The sequence below is a fragment of the Mustela nigripes genome, chromosome 5 (assembly GCF_022355385.1).
Source record: "Mustela nigripes isolate SB6536 chromosome 5, MUSNIG.SB6536, whole genome shotgun sequence".
NCBI lineage: Eukaryota > Metazoa > Chordata > Mammalia > Carnivora > Mustelidae > Mustela > Mustela nigripes.
In genome coordinates, this window is record NC_081561.1 from 123,572,309 (window position 1) to 123,588,643 (window position 16,335).

General features: G+C 36.0%; 1 protein-coding gene across 2 annotated transcripts in view; it reads left to right on the plus strand.

The window, feature by feature from the left end:
- The window catches only part of LIN28B (lin-28 homolog B), a 128,410-nt gene that overhangs the window by 63,483 nt on the left and 48,592 nt on the right, over positions 1-16,335 (plus strand). For both annotated transcript variants that reach the window (XM_059399260.1, XM_059399261.1), the window contains exon 3: positions 4,697-4,881. In XM_059399260.1, the coding sequence (XP_059255243.1) occupies positions 4,697-4,881 (185 nt within the window). The remainder of the gene's footprint in view (positions 1-4,696; positions 4,882-16,335) is intronic.

The following is a 16,335-nucleotide window of genomic DNA, read 5'->3' on the forward strand; positions in this document are numbered from 1 at the left end:
AGAAGACACCCTTCTTCTGAGTCTGTTTCTTTTTATTATTTTACTGTCAGTTTGGTGGCTTTTGAAGAATAACATGAGACCATCTTGAATTAGAAGTCAGCTTAAGCTTCCTAGAGAGGAAAATATACTCTTTCTTCTAAGGATAACCAAACACAAAACTGTAGCAACACTTCAGGGCCTTCCCAGTCTAGTGGAAAGAAATAGCATGTGCCAAGAGCAATAAATGATCCTATTACTAACTGGAAGGTTGGATAGAGGTACTTGACAAATAAAGTATAGCATTTGGACCATTCTCGTTTGTCTCCATATTACTGCCATTCTCTGCAAGTCATTTTAAAATGATTGGGAAGAGGAAAGGGAGTATAACAAGGAAATCGAAAGCCAGTATTTTTCTAGTTCTGAAATAAATTTGAGCCACAGTGAATTTTAAAATTTGGAATAAAGGGAAGTGGGAGAAAAGGTCACCTTATTTGATTGGAGGAAGAAGAACATGAATGAAAAGTGTCAGATGAATTAGTAGGAATACATTCAAAATTGGCCTGTCCTTATTGTAAGTGCCTGATATCTTAGTGTTCATGTCAGCACCTTTTTCTAAATGCTCCTTCTTTCCTCTGTTCGTTTATTCCTTCAATAACTGTGATGCTGTCCTATAGAGAATAAATTTTCATTTTGTCCAGACAAATGGCACAGTTGGGATATAAGCCCAAACACCAGAGTCTTGCCTTATGAAGGTCTTCTGTGTAGGTCAAGGAAAAATCAACATAAATCTTTATTTCAAAAATCTAGAATTCTGAAAATTCTACATAAATCTGTTCACCATAGGCAGAATTTGATGGATTGTATGGCACCTCAATGAGGATGATTGGAGAATATGGGTAGAAGAAGGAAGAACAAGGAATGGAGTTAGGGAATAAGGCTATTACCATGAAGCATTATAATCCTATAAGTATGTAAGTATTCTATCCCACTTGTACCATACACAGTGTCACCTTGACATTAAAAATATGAGAATTTATTTTATGTAGTAGAAGTAGAAGCTGAAAAATTTGAATTTGCATGAGCAATTCACTTCACTCCTTCAACTGCAGTTCACCTTTTTTTTTCCCCCCCCAAGGGGGAGTTGGATTAAATAACCCTTAAGGATCTTAACTGTTGTTAAGTCTACAGTTCTTTTAAGTACATACTGAATGATATCTATCTGCAGGCATTTTGCTAAATAAGCCCTTTGGGAGATACTAAGATATATATCAAAATTCCTGGCTTTCAGGAGAAGATAAAGCCAAAAGAACAAATAAAAAGTAAGGCTAGTAACTTCATATACAGCAGTATATTGTGAAAACTCTACAGAAGAATCAATTAAATGAAAGAGGAGAGAATTTACAACTTGCAGCTGTTGAGGATGATTACACAAAGGATCATTTGAACTGTGTCTGGAATATTGAGTAAGATTTTGACAGGCAGTTCTGACTTGGAGTGTGCGTCTCTACCAGCATAAGCTGGAGTGTGGAGATGAGAAAATAAAGTGTTTTCAGGGAAGTACAAGTCATCCGGCTTTACTAATGGAGAAATTGTGATTTACAGTAATGGGAAAAGAATTGGAAGGCATACTAAAAATAAGATTATGAATCGCCTCAACCTACAGTCCAGGAGAGATATTTTAGAATGTTGAGACAGGAGACTAGTAGGGTAAGATTTATTCTGAGAGACTGTGTGGATATGGAAGATGCTGTGGTGTAGGGAGGAGACTCGACGTTTTAATAGCAACGAGGAAACCATTATGTTCATCTGGGTAGGAGATAGTTAGGGCCTGAAGTCGGGCAGTGGCAATCCCACAAAATGGTTTGGGCCAATGATACAGATTGTGAAGTAAGAATTCACAAGATTCAGTGAATGGTTTGGGTATAACTAAGGATTGGAAATAGTGTGACTGGAAAAATGGAGGCACCTTTAATTAAAATTTTTGAGTCAAGGGGAGAAGTTGATTTTTTGTGAAGAAATAATAGAGAATTCCCTATATTTCAACAAATCTTTCCCACCAATGTGACAGCAATTTTGATATAGTAACAAAGATACAATAATCTCTGAATCCTTATCTGTTTCTTGCAAAGCGATTATAATTTCTTGGGGATATTATTGTTCCTTGTCAATAGTTCTTGTCAATTAGTATGAATCTGAATTGCCTTATGTACTAATACGGGGAAGGAGTAATATGAGATAGAATTTAAAAAAAATATTCCTTAGGAATACCACGAAGAAAAGCCAGAACTTAACGGACCATAAGGGTAGAATTTTAACTTTAATTTGGAGAAGTAATTCAATTTATTAATGAAACCTATCAAAAATTATAAAATTATAATAGAAAATAAAGAACACCTATATACTAGGAACTGTGAGAAAATAAGTGATAGAATTTTTATTACAGCAAAAAACACATGAACCTATGATAGCTCTAATTAAAACTGTTTTCCCTTCATTTTCTTAATTACTTTAATTGACTCATGTATGCTCCACTTCCATCTGATTTGATAATCTGCACTTTTCTTGAGTAGGGAGTAAGAAAGGAAATGAAAGCAAAAGGACTATTTATAATTAGTGAGGATAAAGCCTAGGAGGAAAAAATAAGATATGAAAATATTAAATAAAGCTTTAAGAACTATATATATATATATATATATATATATATATATATATTTTTAATTTTAAACAGCATAGGCAATTGTGATTCTTTCCTCCTGACTTCTGCATAGCATCTGACAGCAAAGAAGCTGGTGCCAATTTGCAGACTTCCACATGAAGGATTTTGAAGCATCGGATGACTGGTTAAAAACCTTGTTTTCATGTGTCATATCACTTTCACTGTGAATAGTCTCCTTTAATCTTAAATTTTGAAGTGTTGTTTTTATTCGTCCCATATAATTATTCGGTTGTATGTTGTTATTCAGCTGCCTTTAGAGTCATGGACTTGGGAGGAGTAAAGACTTTGTGGTCCAGTATCTCGCTAAGTGTGCTTGTCAACCGCAGCCATAAAGGGCGGGCTCTGGGATCAGTTTGGTCAGGAAATTGCTGGATTAAATACACACAGTCAAACAAGATTTTTATTTAGGTGGTGGAGGGGAGGGGTATAGAATTTCAGAGACTTTAATATGCTAATGTGACTCAACTGAGGAGAAGCAAGATACACCATTTCACAAACTTATTTGACCACAAAATCCTTTTTTCATGGAGTCTTTCTCAGAACCATTGTGCCACAGAACACACGTGGGGAAACTCAAATCCCTTAAATTTATGGATAAACAGAAAAGCGATGGAATGGCTCATTCGAAGCCGCATAGCTATTTACTTAAAGAAATGGACTTGACCTAAGGGCTCCATCATATTTAGTTTTGCTTCCTTTTACCCCCAAATTCATAAAAGTCTTTGAAAACTACATGATGTTCCAAATTAGACCCATAAAATACACAAAGGTGTCTTAAGAAATAAAACTAACGATTTGATTATTTTTAGTATATTTTGAATTCACACATTGGCTTTGATGAAAAGAGTTAGATCAAAAGAGCCAATTAATATTAGTAACCAAGGTTACACTTTTGCAATCAGGAACATTTTTCCCCACAAAAATCAACCATCTTTTAAATTAAAAAATCTGTTTCCTTTGAAATTATAATAATATGTATACCAACAACCTTCCACATTTTCCAAAAACAAAACAAAACAAAAGACTGAAGAAAATGACTGTTGTGTGAAACCCTATCTCTATAAAAATAAGCATTTATCTGTTAAAAACTTATTTGCATAGATGAAATTATGGTAGATATGCTGTCCTTCCCTATATATTTTTACTCAGTGATATTACGTGTTTATTTTTTCACATTAATACGTATAGATCTTTTTAAAAATTATGTTTTTTTTAATTGAAGTAGAGTTGACCCAAAATATTACATTAGCTTCAGATGTACAGCATACAAGTTTATACATTATGCTGTGTTCACTGCAAGTGTAGCTACAATCGTTACCATATGATGCTGTTACACTATTACTGACTATATTCTCTTTGACTTTTTACCAGGTGATTTATTCTTTCCATAACTGGAAGTATGTATCTCCCACTACCTTTCATCCATTTTGCCCTAATACATGTTCTGTATTTGTGGATCTATTTCTGTTTTGTTTTTTTAGATTCCACATATAAGTGAAATCATATAGTTTTTTCTTTCTCTGTTTGACTCATTTCACTTAGGCTAATACCCTCTAGGTCCATCCATGTCTTAAATGGCAAGACGTATAGATCTTCTTTTAATGGCTTAATAGTACTACATAATATAGCTCTGCTGTAATTTGTGTAATCGGTTTCCCATTGATGGACATGGGGGCAGTTGTAATTTTTTTTTTTAACAGATAGTACTGTAGTGAATTTTGGTGTAGGTCATCTTCTCCATCTGTTTTTGAACTTCTGTGTGTGAGTATGTCTGTAGGAGAGTGCCCAGAGTTGAATTGCTGGGTCAAATAATGTGCACATTAAAATTTTTTTAAGTATTGCCAAATGGTATAACTTTTACTGAGCTTAAAGAGACTTTATGATTTATAATGGGTAGTAATGACTATCTTGCTATATTAATTTTTAAGTCATAGAGAAAACTTATAAAGTATTAATAATCATGATTTCTCTTTCTCTCTTTCCCTCCCCTGTACTTTACAGAGCAAATTATTCATGGAAGGATTTAGAAGCCTAAAAGAAGGAGAACCAGTGGAATTCACATTTAAAAAATCTTCCAAAGGCCTTGAATCAATACGGGTAACTGGACCTGGTGGGAGCCCCTGTTTAGGAAGTGAAAGAAGACCCAAAGGGAAGACACTACAAAAAAGAAAACCAAAGGGAGATAGGTAATCATTTTACTTTGTTAGTTTATGAGTTTATTGTATTTGGAAAAAAATTCTGAAAATTTTTTTCATTTTTATTATGTTATTGGACTTAGCCAATAGTAAATAAATTAGCCAAAGTAAATAAATGCCACCATTGTATAGATGAATAAACTTTATCAGGAATATAGGCTATCAGGATGCCTGGGTGGCTTAGTTGATTAAGTGGCTGCCTTCTGCTCAGGTCATCATCCCACGGTCTGGTCCCGCTCCAGGCTCCCTGCTCAGAGGGGAACCTGCTTCTCCCTCTGCCTGCTACCCTCCTGCTTGTACTCTCTCTTACAAATATATAAATAAAATCTTAAAAAAAAAAAAAGGGAATATAGTCTATCTTACAATTTGAACTCTGCACTATTTTCACCAGACTGTTCTGAGATCACAAATGAGGAGTCAGGGTTCTCAACAGACAGTGCTTGGACTTACTAACACCTCACCTGCTTTTTATTTTTTATTTTTTAAAGATTTAATTTATTTATTTGACAGAGAGAGAGATCACAAGTAGACAGAGAGGCAGGCAGAGAGAGAGGGAAGCAGGCTCCCCACTGAGCATAGAGCCCGATGCAGGGCTCGATCCCAGGACCCTGGGATCATGACCTGAGCCGAAGGCAGAGGCTTTAACCCACTGAGCCACCCAGGCGTCCTGTCACCTGTTTTTTAAAATGAAAATACCTTTATTATTTTGTCTGTTTTTAAAAGATAACTGGTGCATAAAAAATTTGAACAATATAAAAATTATAAAAAATCAGGAAAAATTCACTTAGAATCCTAACTAAGGTGGGAATATATGGAGTATTTTTGAAACTTGCATTTTTTTTTTCACTTAATATTATATCAAGGAACATTTCATAGTGGTCATTAGCACCTGTGTAAATTCCCACTGTGTGAAGATATCAGAATTTATTTTTTGAATGCACCAGAATTTAAACAAGGTTAAAGTAATTTGTTAAATCTAGGCTATTTTGAATGTTTTAACATTATCAGTAGTCCCAGAGTGGAATCCAATGTGTTCATTTTTGAAAAATTGTCTGATTATATCCTTGGAATAAATATTGAAAAATCTAGATCAAAAACAATGCATTTAAAAATTTTTACTATCGGGACCCCTGGGTGGCTCAGTTGGTTGGACGACTGCCTTCGGCTCAGGTCATGATCCCGGAGTCCCGGGATCGAGTCCCGCATCGGGCTCTCAGCTCCATGGGGAGTCTGCTTCTCCCTCTGACTTTCTCCTTGCTCATGCTCTCTCTCACTGTCTCTCTCTCAAATAAATAAATAAAATCTTTAAAAAAAAAAAAAAAATTTTACTATCTATTTCCAAACTATTCTCCAGAAATGATTAGGGCCAATATACAACCCCTTAAAAAATGAGACTGTTCATTGAATGATGTCATTTTATTTTATTTTTAAGATTTTTATTATTTTTTTAAGTAATCTCTGCATTTAATATAGGGTTCAAATTTATAATCCCAAAATCAAGAGTCACGTGCTCTACCAACTGAGCCAGCCAGGCTCCCCTTAAATATACATTTTGAATTTTTTTTCAATTTATTTTATTTTTTAAGATTTTATTTATTTGAGAGAGAGAAAAATCATGAGCAGTGGAGAGAGACAGAGGGAGAAGGAGAAGCAGACTTCCTGCTGAGCAGAGAGCCTGGCCTGCCTGCCTGTGGGGCTTAATCCCAGGATGTTGAGATCATGACCTGAGCCAAAGACCAAGGCTTAACTAAGCCACCCAGGCTGCCCTGAATTTTTTTTTAAAGTGGTCTCCATGCCCAATATGGGGCTTAAACTCTGAACCCTGAGATCAAGAGTCACATTCTCTACCAGCTGAGCTAGCCAGGTGACCCTGTATGATGTCATTTAAAAAATCTTTTCCAGAGCACTTGGGTGACTCAGTTGATTGGACATCCAACTCTTGACTTTGGTCGGGGTCAGGGATTGAGCCCCTTATTAGGCTGTGTGCTCGTGGGAATTTTGCTGGAGATTCTCTCTTTCCCTTTCCCTTTGCCTTTCCCCCTGCTCGTGCACATACTTTCTGTCTCTCTTTCAAATAGGTTAAGACATACAGCTCATTTTTTTTCCTTTGCGTCCTTTGATTAGAGGTTAAATATAATTTTAGGTCAATTTTCATTTTTTCCTTCTATGAAATATATGTTTCTTGTGTTTTGCTCATGTTTCTATCAAGGTGTTCATTTGCTGTGGTTGATTTGGAAGTTTTCTGTTTAGGAAAGAACTCTTGTTTTCTTCTTTTCCACTGTGAAAAATCCTGTCCTTCCCTATAGTTCTTCTCTTGTGTATCTCCTTTACTTTTACGCAACTCTTGGTTTCTGACACCAAATGTGTGGAGATTTTACCCCCACACTAAGCAGTCCTCCGTAACACCAGCTGGATGTCCTATAATTTAACTCAATTCTGAGGCAGTTTCATTAATGCAGAAAAGAGGTAATGGTGGTTCAGATTGGGATGGTAGCATAGAGGTGAGGAACAAAAATCCTGACACTGTGAAAGTAGACAACAGGATTTACTGTTGGATCAGATGTGGACCGTGAGAGAAAGTGAATATTCAGGATGACTCCAAGGTTTGTTTGGCCTGAGTAACCAGAGGGATGGAGGGGTCATTTGCCAAGAGAGGAAAGATTAGGGAAGGAGCAGGAGGAAATGAGAAGTATGGTCTCAGATATATATAAGCTGGAGATTTATAGTAGACATCCAAATGGGAAAATAGATATGGCAGATGGATACATAAGTATGGAATTCCAAGGCTATAGAGAAAAACTTGACAGTAACCAGCAGAAAGATAGTTACAGCCTTAAGATTGAATGAGGTCACTGTCAGAGGGATTATACATGGAAAAGAGAAGAAAACTCAGCCTAAGGGCACTCCAGCACTTAGGGATCAGGAAAAGTAGGAGGAATAGTAAAGGGCATTATGTTAGAAGGAGAGAAATAGGAAAATCAAGAGGATTTTGTCTGAGAAGTCAAGGCAAGTAGTATTTCAAGAAGGAAGGGGTCCCCAGTGTTGGAATGGTGCTGATAGTGAAATTATTAAGATGACCACCAAGACTTGAGCATTTAGCAACAAGGAAGTCACCAGTGAAGTTGACAAGCTCAGATTCAGTGGACTGTTGAGAATGAAAGTCTAAGTGGGTTGTGTTCAACAGAAGGAAAGGCGAGGAAGTGGAGACAGCAAGTGTAGACAATTTTTTGAGTTTTCCTCTAAATGAGAGCAGAAAAATGAAGCAGTAGCTGAGGCAAAGAATGTATAATCTGCTTATGTGTCCAGTGGAAAGGGAAGATTGAGCACACAGGGAAGAGGAGGACGCTTGCTGGAGTCCTTTCCTTGCTTAGGAAAGGAGGTTTGGAGATTTAAAAAGAGAGAACGTATGAAATAGGAAATCAAGGGGCTCCTGGGTGGCTCAGTTGGTTAAATGTCTGACTCTTGGTTTAGGCTCAGGTCACGATCTCATGGATTGTAAGATCAAGCCCCATGTCAGGCTCCACGCTCAGTGGGGAGTCTGCTTAAAGATTCTCTTCTGCCTCTCCCCCAAATCAAGTGCACACATTCTCTTTCTCAATAAATACATAAGTACTTTAAAAAAAATCTGAAATAATAAATTAAAAGAGTGAAGGCATTATGGAGAAAAGGTAGAATTCCAGGCTATACCAAAAACCCACTGAAGATAAATGGACATGAATTTAAAGTAATGTCAGTTGGTATGATTGTGTTCTTTCTCCAGCCACTGGTGATTTTGTGAGCAGTGGAATAGGCACAGAAATGGATATAATTAGAGTTGGGGCTTTCCTAGTTGAGAATAACAAAGAGGGAGAAGCGAAGGCACTGACAATGTATGCAAGGGAGTAGTTGTAATGATGGATTATACAGTATAAACTGGGTGGCAGGCTCATGGTGGGTGGGTTACAGATGGGGTTCTAGAATTGCTGCACTTGGGGTGCTAGAAAGAACGAGAGGGTAGACGTTAGTGATGACCAGAAGGTGAATAACTGCTTGTGTTTGTTGTATGTCTTACTGTGATAAAGGCTTTTACACAATTTGGTATCTTACGATTTCCAACTGCATAGTTCAAGATGTTTATAGTTTTTGTCACTAGGATTAGCATTCTACCCTTTTTGTAAAGTGACAAAGGCAGGCTGCAATAAAATAATCAAATAAGCACAGACCCCTGCGTAGAAACTGAAACAATGAGAGGGCAGTATGTGGCAGTGTTAACTGATGTTTGGAACAGTCTCCAATGCACTCATTTGCCCCCTAAATGCTCAAAAGACTTCAGAGATCTTTTGTAACTTTCTTGCCTTTTTCTATGGTTATTAACTAGTCTGCTTCTGGAGAAAGCCTCAATAAAGAGAATAAATATTAATTGTGCTTTGATCCAGATTTTCATGTTTATTTGCTTAGTTATGTAAAATATCCTCAAAGATCTTAAAATAGTCTAGATTTTCTAGTTACTTCCCATTATCTATTTTTTGTTACATTTTTCCTTAAGTTTTTTATTTTTTTTAAAGGAACAGCTCTTGGATTAATTTTTGTTACACTGTTTTTTTTTTTTTCTGAATATTTTGTGTGATCCTTCTATTTCCTTCCATTTTACTTTTTAATTTCTTAGTTTTTAAAAATTCTAAGTGGGCTCTATGCACAATGTGGGCCTTGAATTCATGACCCTGAGATTGAGAGTGTCATGTTCTACTGACTGAGCTAACCAGGTGCCCCATTTAATTTTTTCTTTTTTTAATCTAAACTTTACCCCCAATGTGGGACTCAAACTCAGAACCCTGAGATCAAGAGCCACATGCTCTGTTGACTGACCCAGCCAGTTGCCCTCCCCTTAACTTTTTATTATGAAAATTTTCAGAATACAAAAAAGTTGAAAAAATGCTATGATCATTACCCATATATACCCACACTATAATGCAGTAATTGTAAACATTTTGGGAATTTTTTTTTTAAGTTTTAAAGTATATTATAGGTGCATAACAGTGTAATATCATGCCTCCTCATCCATCAAAATAGTACTTCCTTAATAGCATCTAATATCTGTGGTACCTAGGTGGCTCAGGTTATAATCCCAGCGTCCCAGCATCCAGTCCCACATCGGGCTCCCTGCCCAGCAGTAAGCCTGCTTCTCCCTCTCCCACTCCCCCTGCTTGTGTTCCCTTTCTCACTGTGTCTCTCTCTGTCAAATAAATAAAATCTTTTTTTTTAAAAAGTAACATGTAATACCTGATACATTTTTAAAATTCCCCATTTGGGCATCTGGTTGGTTCAGTGGGTTAAAGCCTCTGCCTTCGGCTCAGGTCATGATCTCAGGGTCCTGGGATTGGGCCCCGCATCAGGGGTCTCTGCTCTGCAGGGAGTCTGCTTCCTTCTCTCTCTCTGCCTGCCTTTCTGCCTACTTGTGATCTCTCTCTGTCTCAAATAAATAAGTAAAGTCTTAAAAAAAAAAATCCCCATTTGTCCAAAACTTATCTTTTCTGGCTACTTTTTTCAAATCAGAATGCAGTTAAGGAACATGGCTTTCAGTTAGTTATATGTCTTTTTTAAAAAAGATTTTATTTATTTATTTTAGAGAGGGAAGTGGCAGTGGGAGGGGAGAATGTCAAGCAGACTCCCTGCCAAGCCCGACATGGGGCATGATTCAGTGACCCCTAAATCATGACCCGAGCGGAAACCAACAATCCATTGTTCAACCAACTCAGCCACCCAGGCACCCCTAGTTTTATCTCTCTTAAGTTTCTTGTAATCTAGAACACCCCTTCCCTACACACACACGTACATGTACGCACACACACCTATACACATGCACACATCCTTTTTAGGAAGGAATTCTATGACACTAACTTGTTAAAGAGATTAGGTGAATGGTTTTATGCAATGTGCCATATTTGGAATTCATGTGAGTGTCTTTAAACTTATTTCTCCAACACTTATGTTTCCTTAAATTGGAAGTATTATGCAAAAATGTGTATCTTGAACCTAACAAAATCCTTTCGATCTGACTTTTAGTTTACAGGCGGTATTAGGGTTAGAGGGACAAGTGGAAAAACACCAGGATGAATCCAGATCACAGACTGTGTTTGTCTGGTAGTTCCTTATGATTAGATTGAGGTTGTTCTCTTTGACAAGAATGTCATGGAAGTGATGCTACATTCTTCTCATTGTATCCGATCAGATGGCAGAAGATTTTGATTTTTCCCGCTACATTTTCTTTTCATAATTAACTAGCAATTTGTGAGAGACACTTTGAGGTTATGTAAATATCCCATTCTGTATCAGACTTTCCATTTTTTCACTTATTTATTGTCCCAATACAGATCATGAGTTTCTGTTTCTTTCAATAAATTACAGTATTTACTTTAATGCTCAATTCTTCTGTCACTGAGGCCCTTCCAGCTGGTTTCTATGTCATTTATTTATTTATTTTTAAATTTTTAATTTTTTTTTAGTATGTTCAGTTAGCATATAGTACATCATTAATTTTTGATGTAGTGTTCAACAATTCATTAGTTGTGGATAACACCCAGTGCTCATCACAGCACGTGCCCTCCTCAATACCCATCACCCAGTTATCCCGTGCCCCCTTCTGTACTCTTTCAACATGTTCTCATCCGTTTTTGAGTACTTCTTACTTATAGACATAAGATATTTTCAAACTCATAGCCTACAAAATTTTAAAATAATGATATTAAATACTTGCTTTGATTTGCTAAAGTATTAGAAAGCTAGAATTCCTGTTAATTTCTATTTTAAAAAGTAAGCATTGATATATTTCTGGGTATTTTGTTTTGCTTAGAGAATTGTTTTTATTGTATTTTTTAAATTGTGGTATAGTAAAATTGACTTTTTTCTTTTGGTGCACAGTTCTATGAATTTTCACACATGTGTTCATGTAGTTACCATCATAATCTGGATGCTGAACATTCTCCCACCCCCAAATTTCCCTTTTTTTAAAGTAGGGTCCATGCCTAGTGTGGAGCTCAGCATAGGGCTTGAACTCATAACCTTGAGATCAAGACCTGAGCTGAGATGAAGAGTCAGACTCTTAACTAAGCCACCGAGTGTCCTGACCCTCTGTCTTTTTCCCCCCCTCTGTTTTTTGTAGCTACTCCTACTCCACCTAAAACGCTTGGCTACCACTGACCCATATCACTATAATTTTGTCTTTTCACAACTAGGTGTGTAATTATACATTTTCCCCCTCAGTTTTATTAGCTATAATGTGTTCAACATAATGATTTCATATATGTATATATTGGGAAATGATTACCACAGTAAGCTTTGTTAACACCCATCACTTCACAGTTGCAGTTTTTATCTTGTGATGAGAGCTTTGAAGATTTACAATTAACAACTTTCAAATATACTTTCAAATATACTATACAGTATTGTTAACTAAATTTAGTCACCATGTATTACTGTACATTAAACCTCACAACTTACTTGTCTTTTGACTGCAGGTTTGTACCTTTTGATCACCTTTACCTGTTTTACCCAGCCCCCAACACCCACCTCTGGCAACCACTGATCTGTTCTGTTTCTATGAGTTTGGTTTCTTTAGATTCCAATATAAGTAAGGTAATACAGTATTTATCTTTCTCTGTCTGTCTTCTTTCACCCGGGATAAGGCTTTCGAAATCCATGCATGTTGTCCCAAATGACAGAATTTCCTTCTTTTTTTTAATGACTGATTAGTATTTATGTGTGTATATGTGTATGTATCTCACATTTTCATCATCTATTCATTTGTTGGTGGACTCTTAGTTTGTTTCTGTCTCTTAACTATTGTAAATAATGCTACAGAGGACATGTTGCAGGTGGGCATCTCTTTGAGACAATGATTTCATTTCCTTTGAATATATACCCAGAAGCAAGATTGCTGGATCGTATGGTAATTCTATCTTTAATTTTTTGAAAAACCTCCATATTATTTTCCATTTTGGCTGAATAATTTATATTCCCACCAATAGTGGGACAGTTGGGTGCAGAGAACCAGGAGGGGGAAGGTGGCAATATACACTTCCCAAATATTTAAAAAGCTGTTCAAAAGAAACTGTGATAAATAGGGCAATGTAATACAAGTGAAAATAACGAGCAGCAGTGATAAGAATCTGCCATACATGTAGCCTCTCTTTCCTATTATGAACAGTGCATAAGGGTTCCCTTTTCACATCCTTGCCAACATTTGTTATTTCTTGTCTTTTTGTTAATAGCCAGGTGTGAAATGATGTCTTATTGTGTTTTTGATTAGACTTTCCCTGATGATTAGTGATATTGTGCACCTTTTCGTGTACCGGTTGGCCATTTATATGTTTTCCTTGAAAAAATACCTGTTAAGTTCCTCTGTCCACTTTTAATCAGATTGTTTGTTTGCTAATGAGTTGTATTAGTTCTTTACATATTTTGAATATTAACCCTTCATCAGATATCTAATTTGCAAATACTTTCTTCCATTTTATATGTTGCCTTTTCATTTTGTTAATGGTTTCTTTTGTGTAGAAATTTTTAAATTTTATTTAGTTGATATGTTTATTTTTGCTTTTGTTGTCAAATCCAAAAAAATCATTGCCAAGGCTGATGTCAGAGAGCTTAAATCTTGTGTTTTCTTCTAGGAGTTTTGTGGTTTCGGTCTTATGTTCTTCTTCTTTTTTTTAAAATATTTTATTTATTTATTTGACAGAGATAGAGAGATCACAAGTAGGCAGAGAGAGGCAGGCAGAGAGAGGGGGGGGGGGAGCAGGCTCCCTGCTGAGCAGAGAGCCTGAATTGGGGCTTGATGGAGATCATGACCTGAGCTGAAGGCAGAGGCTTAACCCAGTGAGCCACCCAGATGCCCCTCATGTTCAAGTCTTGAATCTATTCTGAGTTGGCTTTTGTGCACAGTGTAGGATAGTGGTCCAGTTTTATTTTTTGACAGGTGACTGCCCAGTTTTCCCAACATCATTTATTGATGAGACTTTAATTTCTTGATTGTATATTCTAGGCTCCTATGTCATAAATTAATTGACCATATATGTGTGGGTTTGTTTCTGATCTTTCTGTTCTGTTTCATTGATCTATGAGTCTTTTTATGTAAGTACTATACTGTTTAGTTACTATTCTTTTATAATAAATTTTGAAATCTGGGGTGCCTGGGTGGCTCAGTCGTTAAGTGTCTGCCTTTGGCTCAGGTCATGGTCTCAGGGTCCTGGGATTGATCCCTGCATCAGGCTCCCTGCCCAGCAAGAAACCTGCTTTTCCCTCTCCCACTCCCCCTGATTGTGTTCCCTCTCTTGCTGTGTCTCTCTCTGTCAAATAAAATCTTTAAAAAAGAAAAATTAAAAAAAACACAAAAGTTTGAAATCAGAATATAATGCCACCAGCTTTGTTCTTTCTCAAGGTTTCTTGGACTATTCAGCGACTTTGTGGTTCCTTCCAAATTTTAGATGTGTGTATACTATTTCTGTGAAAACTGCCATTGCAATTTTGATAGGGATTCCATTGAATCTGTAGATCACTTTGGGTGATATGGACATTCTAACAATATTATTTCTTCCATGAGTACAGAATAGCTTTTCATTTATTTGTGTTTTCTATAATTTTTTTTCACCAATGTCTTGTAGTTTTCAGTGTGTAGATCTTTCACCTCCTTGGTTAAATTTGTTCCTAGGTATATCATTCTTTTTGATGCAATTGTATATGACACTGTTTCCTTAATTTCTCTGATAGTTCACTAAACCAAATGATTTATATATATTTATTTTGTATTCTGCAACTTAACTGAATTTGTTTACTAGTTCTAACAGTGTTTTGGTGGGATCTTCTGAGGCTTCTATATCATGTCATCTGCAAATGGAGACAGTGTTATTTCTTCCTTTCCAGTTTGGAAGACTTTTTTTTTTTCTTATGTACCTGCTTTGGCTGGTTCTTCTAGTACTATGTTGAATAAAGGTGACAAGAGTGGGCATCCTTGTCTTGTTCCAGATCTTGAAAGAAAAACTTTTAGCTTTTTACCATTGGATAATGTTAAGCTGCAGACTTGTCATATATGGCCCTTATTATGTTGGAGTGTATTCCTCTATACCCACTTTATCATGAATGGATGTTGAATTGTGTCCAATGTTTCTTCTGTGTCTATTGAGATGACCATATGACTTTTATTGTCTATTTTGCTAATATGATGTATTACATTTATTAATTTGTAGATATTAAATCATCCTTGTAATTCTGGAATAAATCCCATTTAATAATGATGTATGATCCTTTTAATGTATTGTTGAATTCAGTTTTTTAATATTTTGTTGAGGATTTTGAATTTTTATTCATCAGGGATACTGACCTGTAATTTTCTTTTCTTACAGTATCCTTGTCTAGTTTGGGTATCAGGGTAATGCTAGCCTGATAAAATGAGTTTGGAAGTGTACCCTTCTCTTCTTTATTTTTGAAGTCTTTGACATGGATTGATATTAAGCCTTCTTTAAATGTTTGGTACAGTTTACCAGTGAAGCAATATAGTTCTGGACTTTTCCTTGTTAGGAAATTTTTTTTATTACTCCTTATTAGTAATTGGTATACTCAGATTTTTTTTCTTAATAATTTAGTATTGATAGGTTGTATATTTTTAGGAATTTATCCGTTTCTTCTAGGTTGTCCAGTTTGTTGATGTATAGTTCTTCACAGTCTGTTTTGAGCCTTTGTATTTCTGTGGCGTCAGTTACAATGTCTCCTCTTTTATTTCTAATTTCATTTATTTGAATCCTCTCTCCTTTTTTCTTGGTAAGTGTAGCTAAAGGCATTTCTCTTTTATTTTTTTAAAAGGTTTTACTTATTTATTTGTCTGAGAGAGATAGTGCACAAGCAGGGAGAGTGGTAGGCAGAGAGAGAAGCAGGCTCCTCGCTGATCAAGGTACCTGATGCAGGTCTCAATCCCAGGACCCTGGGATCATGACCTGAGCCAAAGGCAGAGGCTCAACCAACTAAGCCACCCAGGCATGCCAGTCTTTTCTATTTATCTTTTTGAAGAACTGGCTCTTAGTTTCACTGATCTTTCTGTTGTCTTTTTCATTTCTATTTCATTTATTTCCACTCTGGTCTTTGTTATTTCTTTCCTTCTACTAATTTGGGCTTAATTTTGTTTATAACCTTTTGAAATTGACTTTTTTCACTCAGCATAATGACTTTGAAATTCATCCAAGTTGTTGAGTGTATCAATAGTTCATGCTTTTTTATTGCTTAGTAGTATTCCATTGAATGGATATAAAACTGTAGATCCATTCTTCTGTGGGAGGACATTTGGCTTTTTTTCCAGTTTGACAATTATGAACAGAGCTTCTACAAACATTTATATATAGGTTTTCTTGTGAACAAAATTTTCATTTATCTAGAAGTGGATTGCTGGATTATTTGACCATAGGTGTGTATTTAGCTTTATAA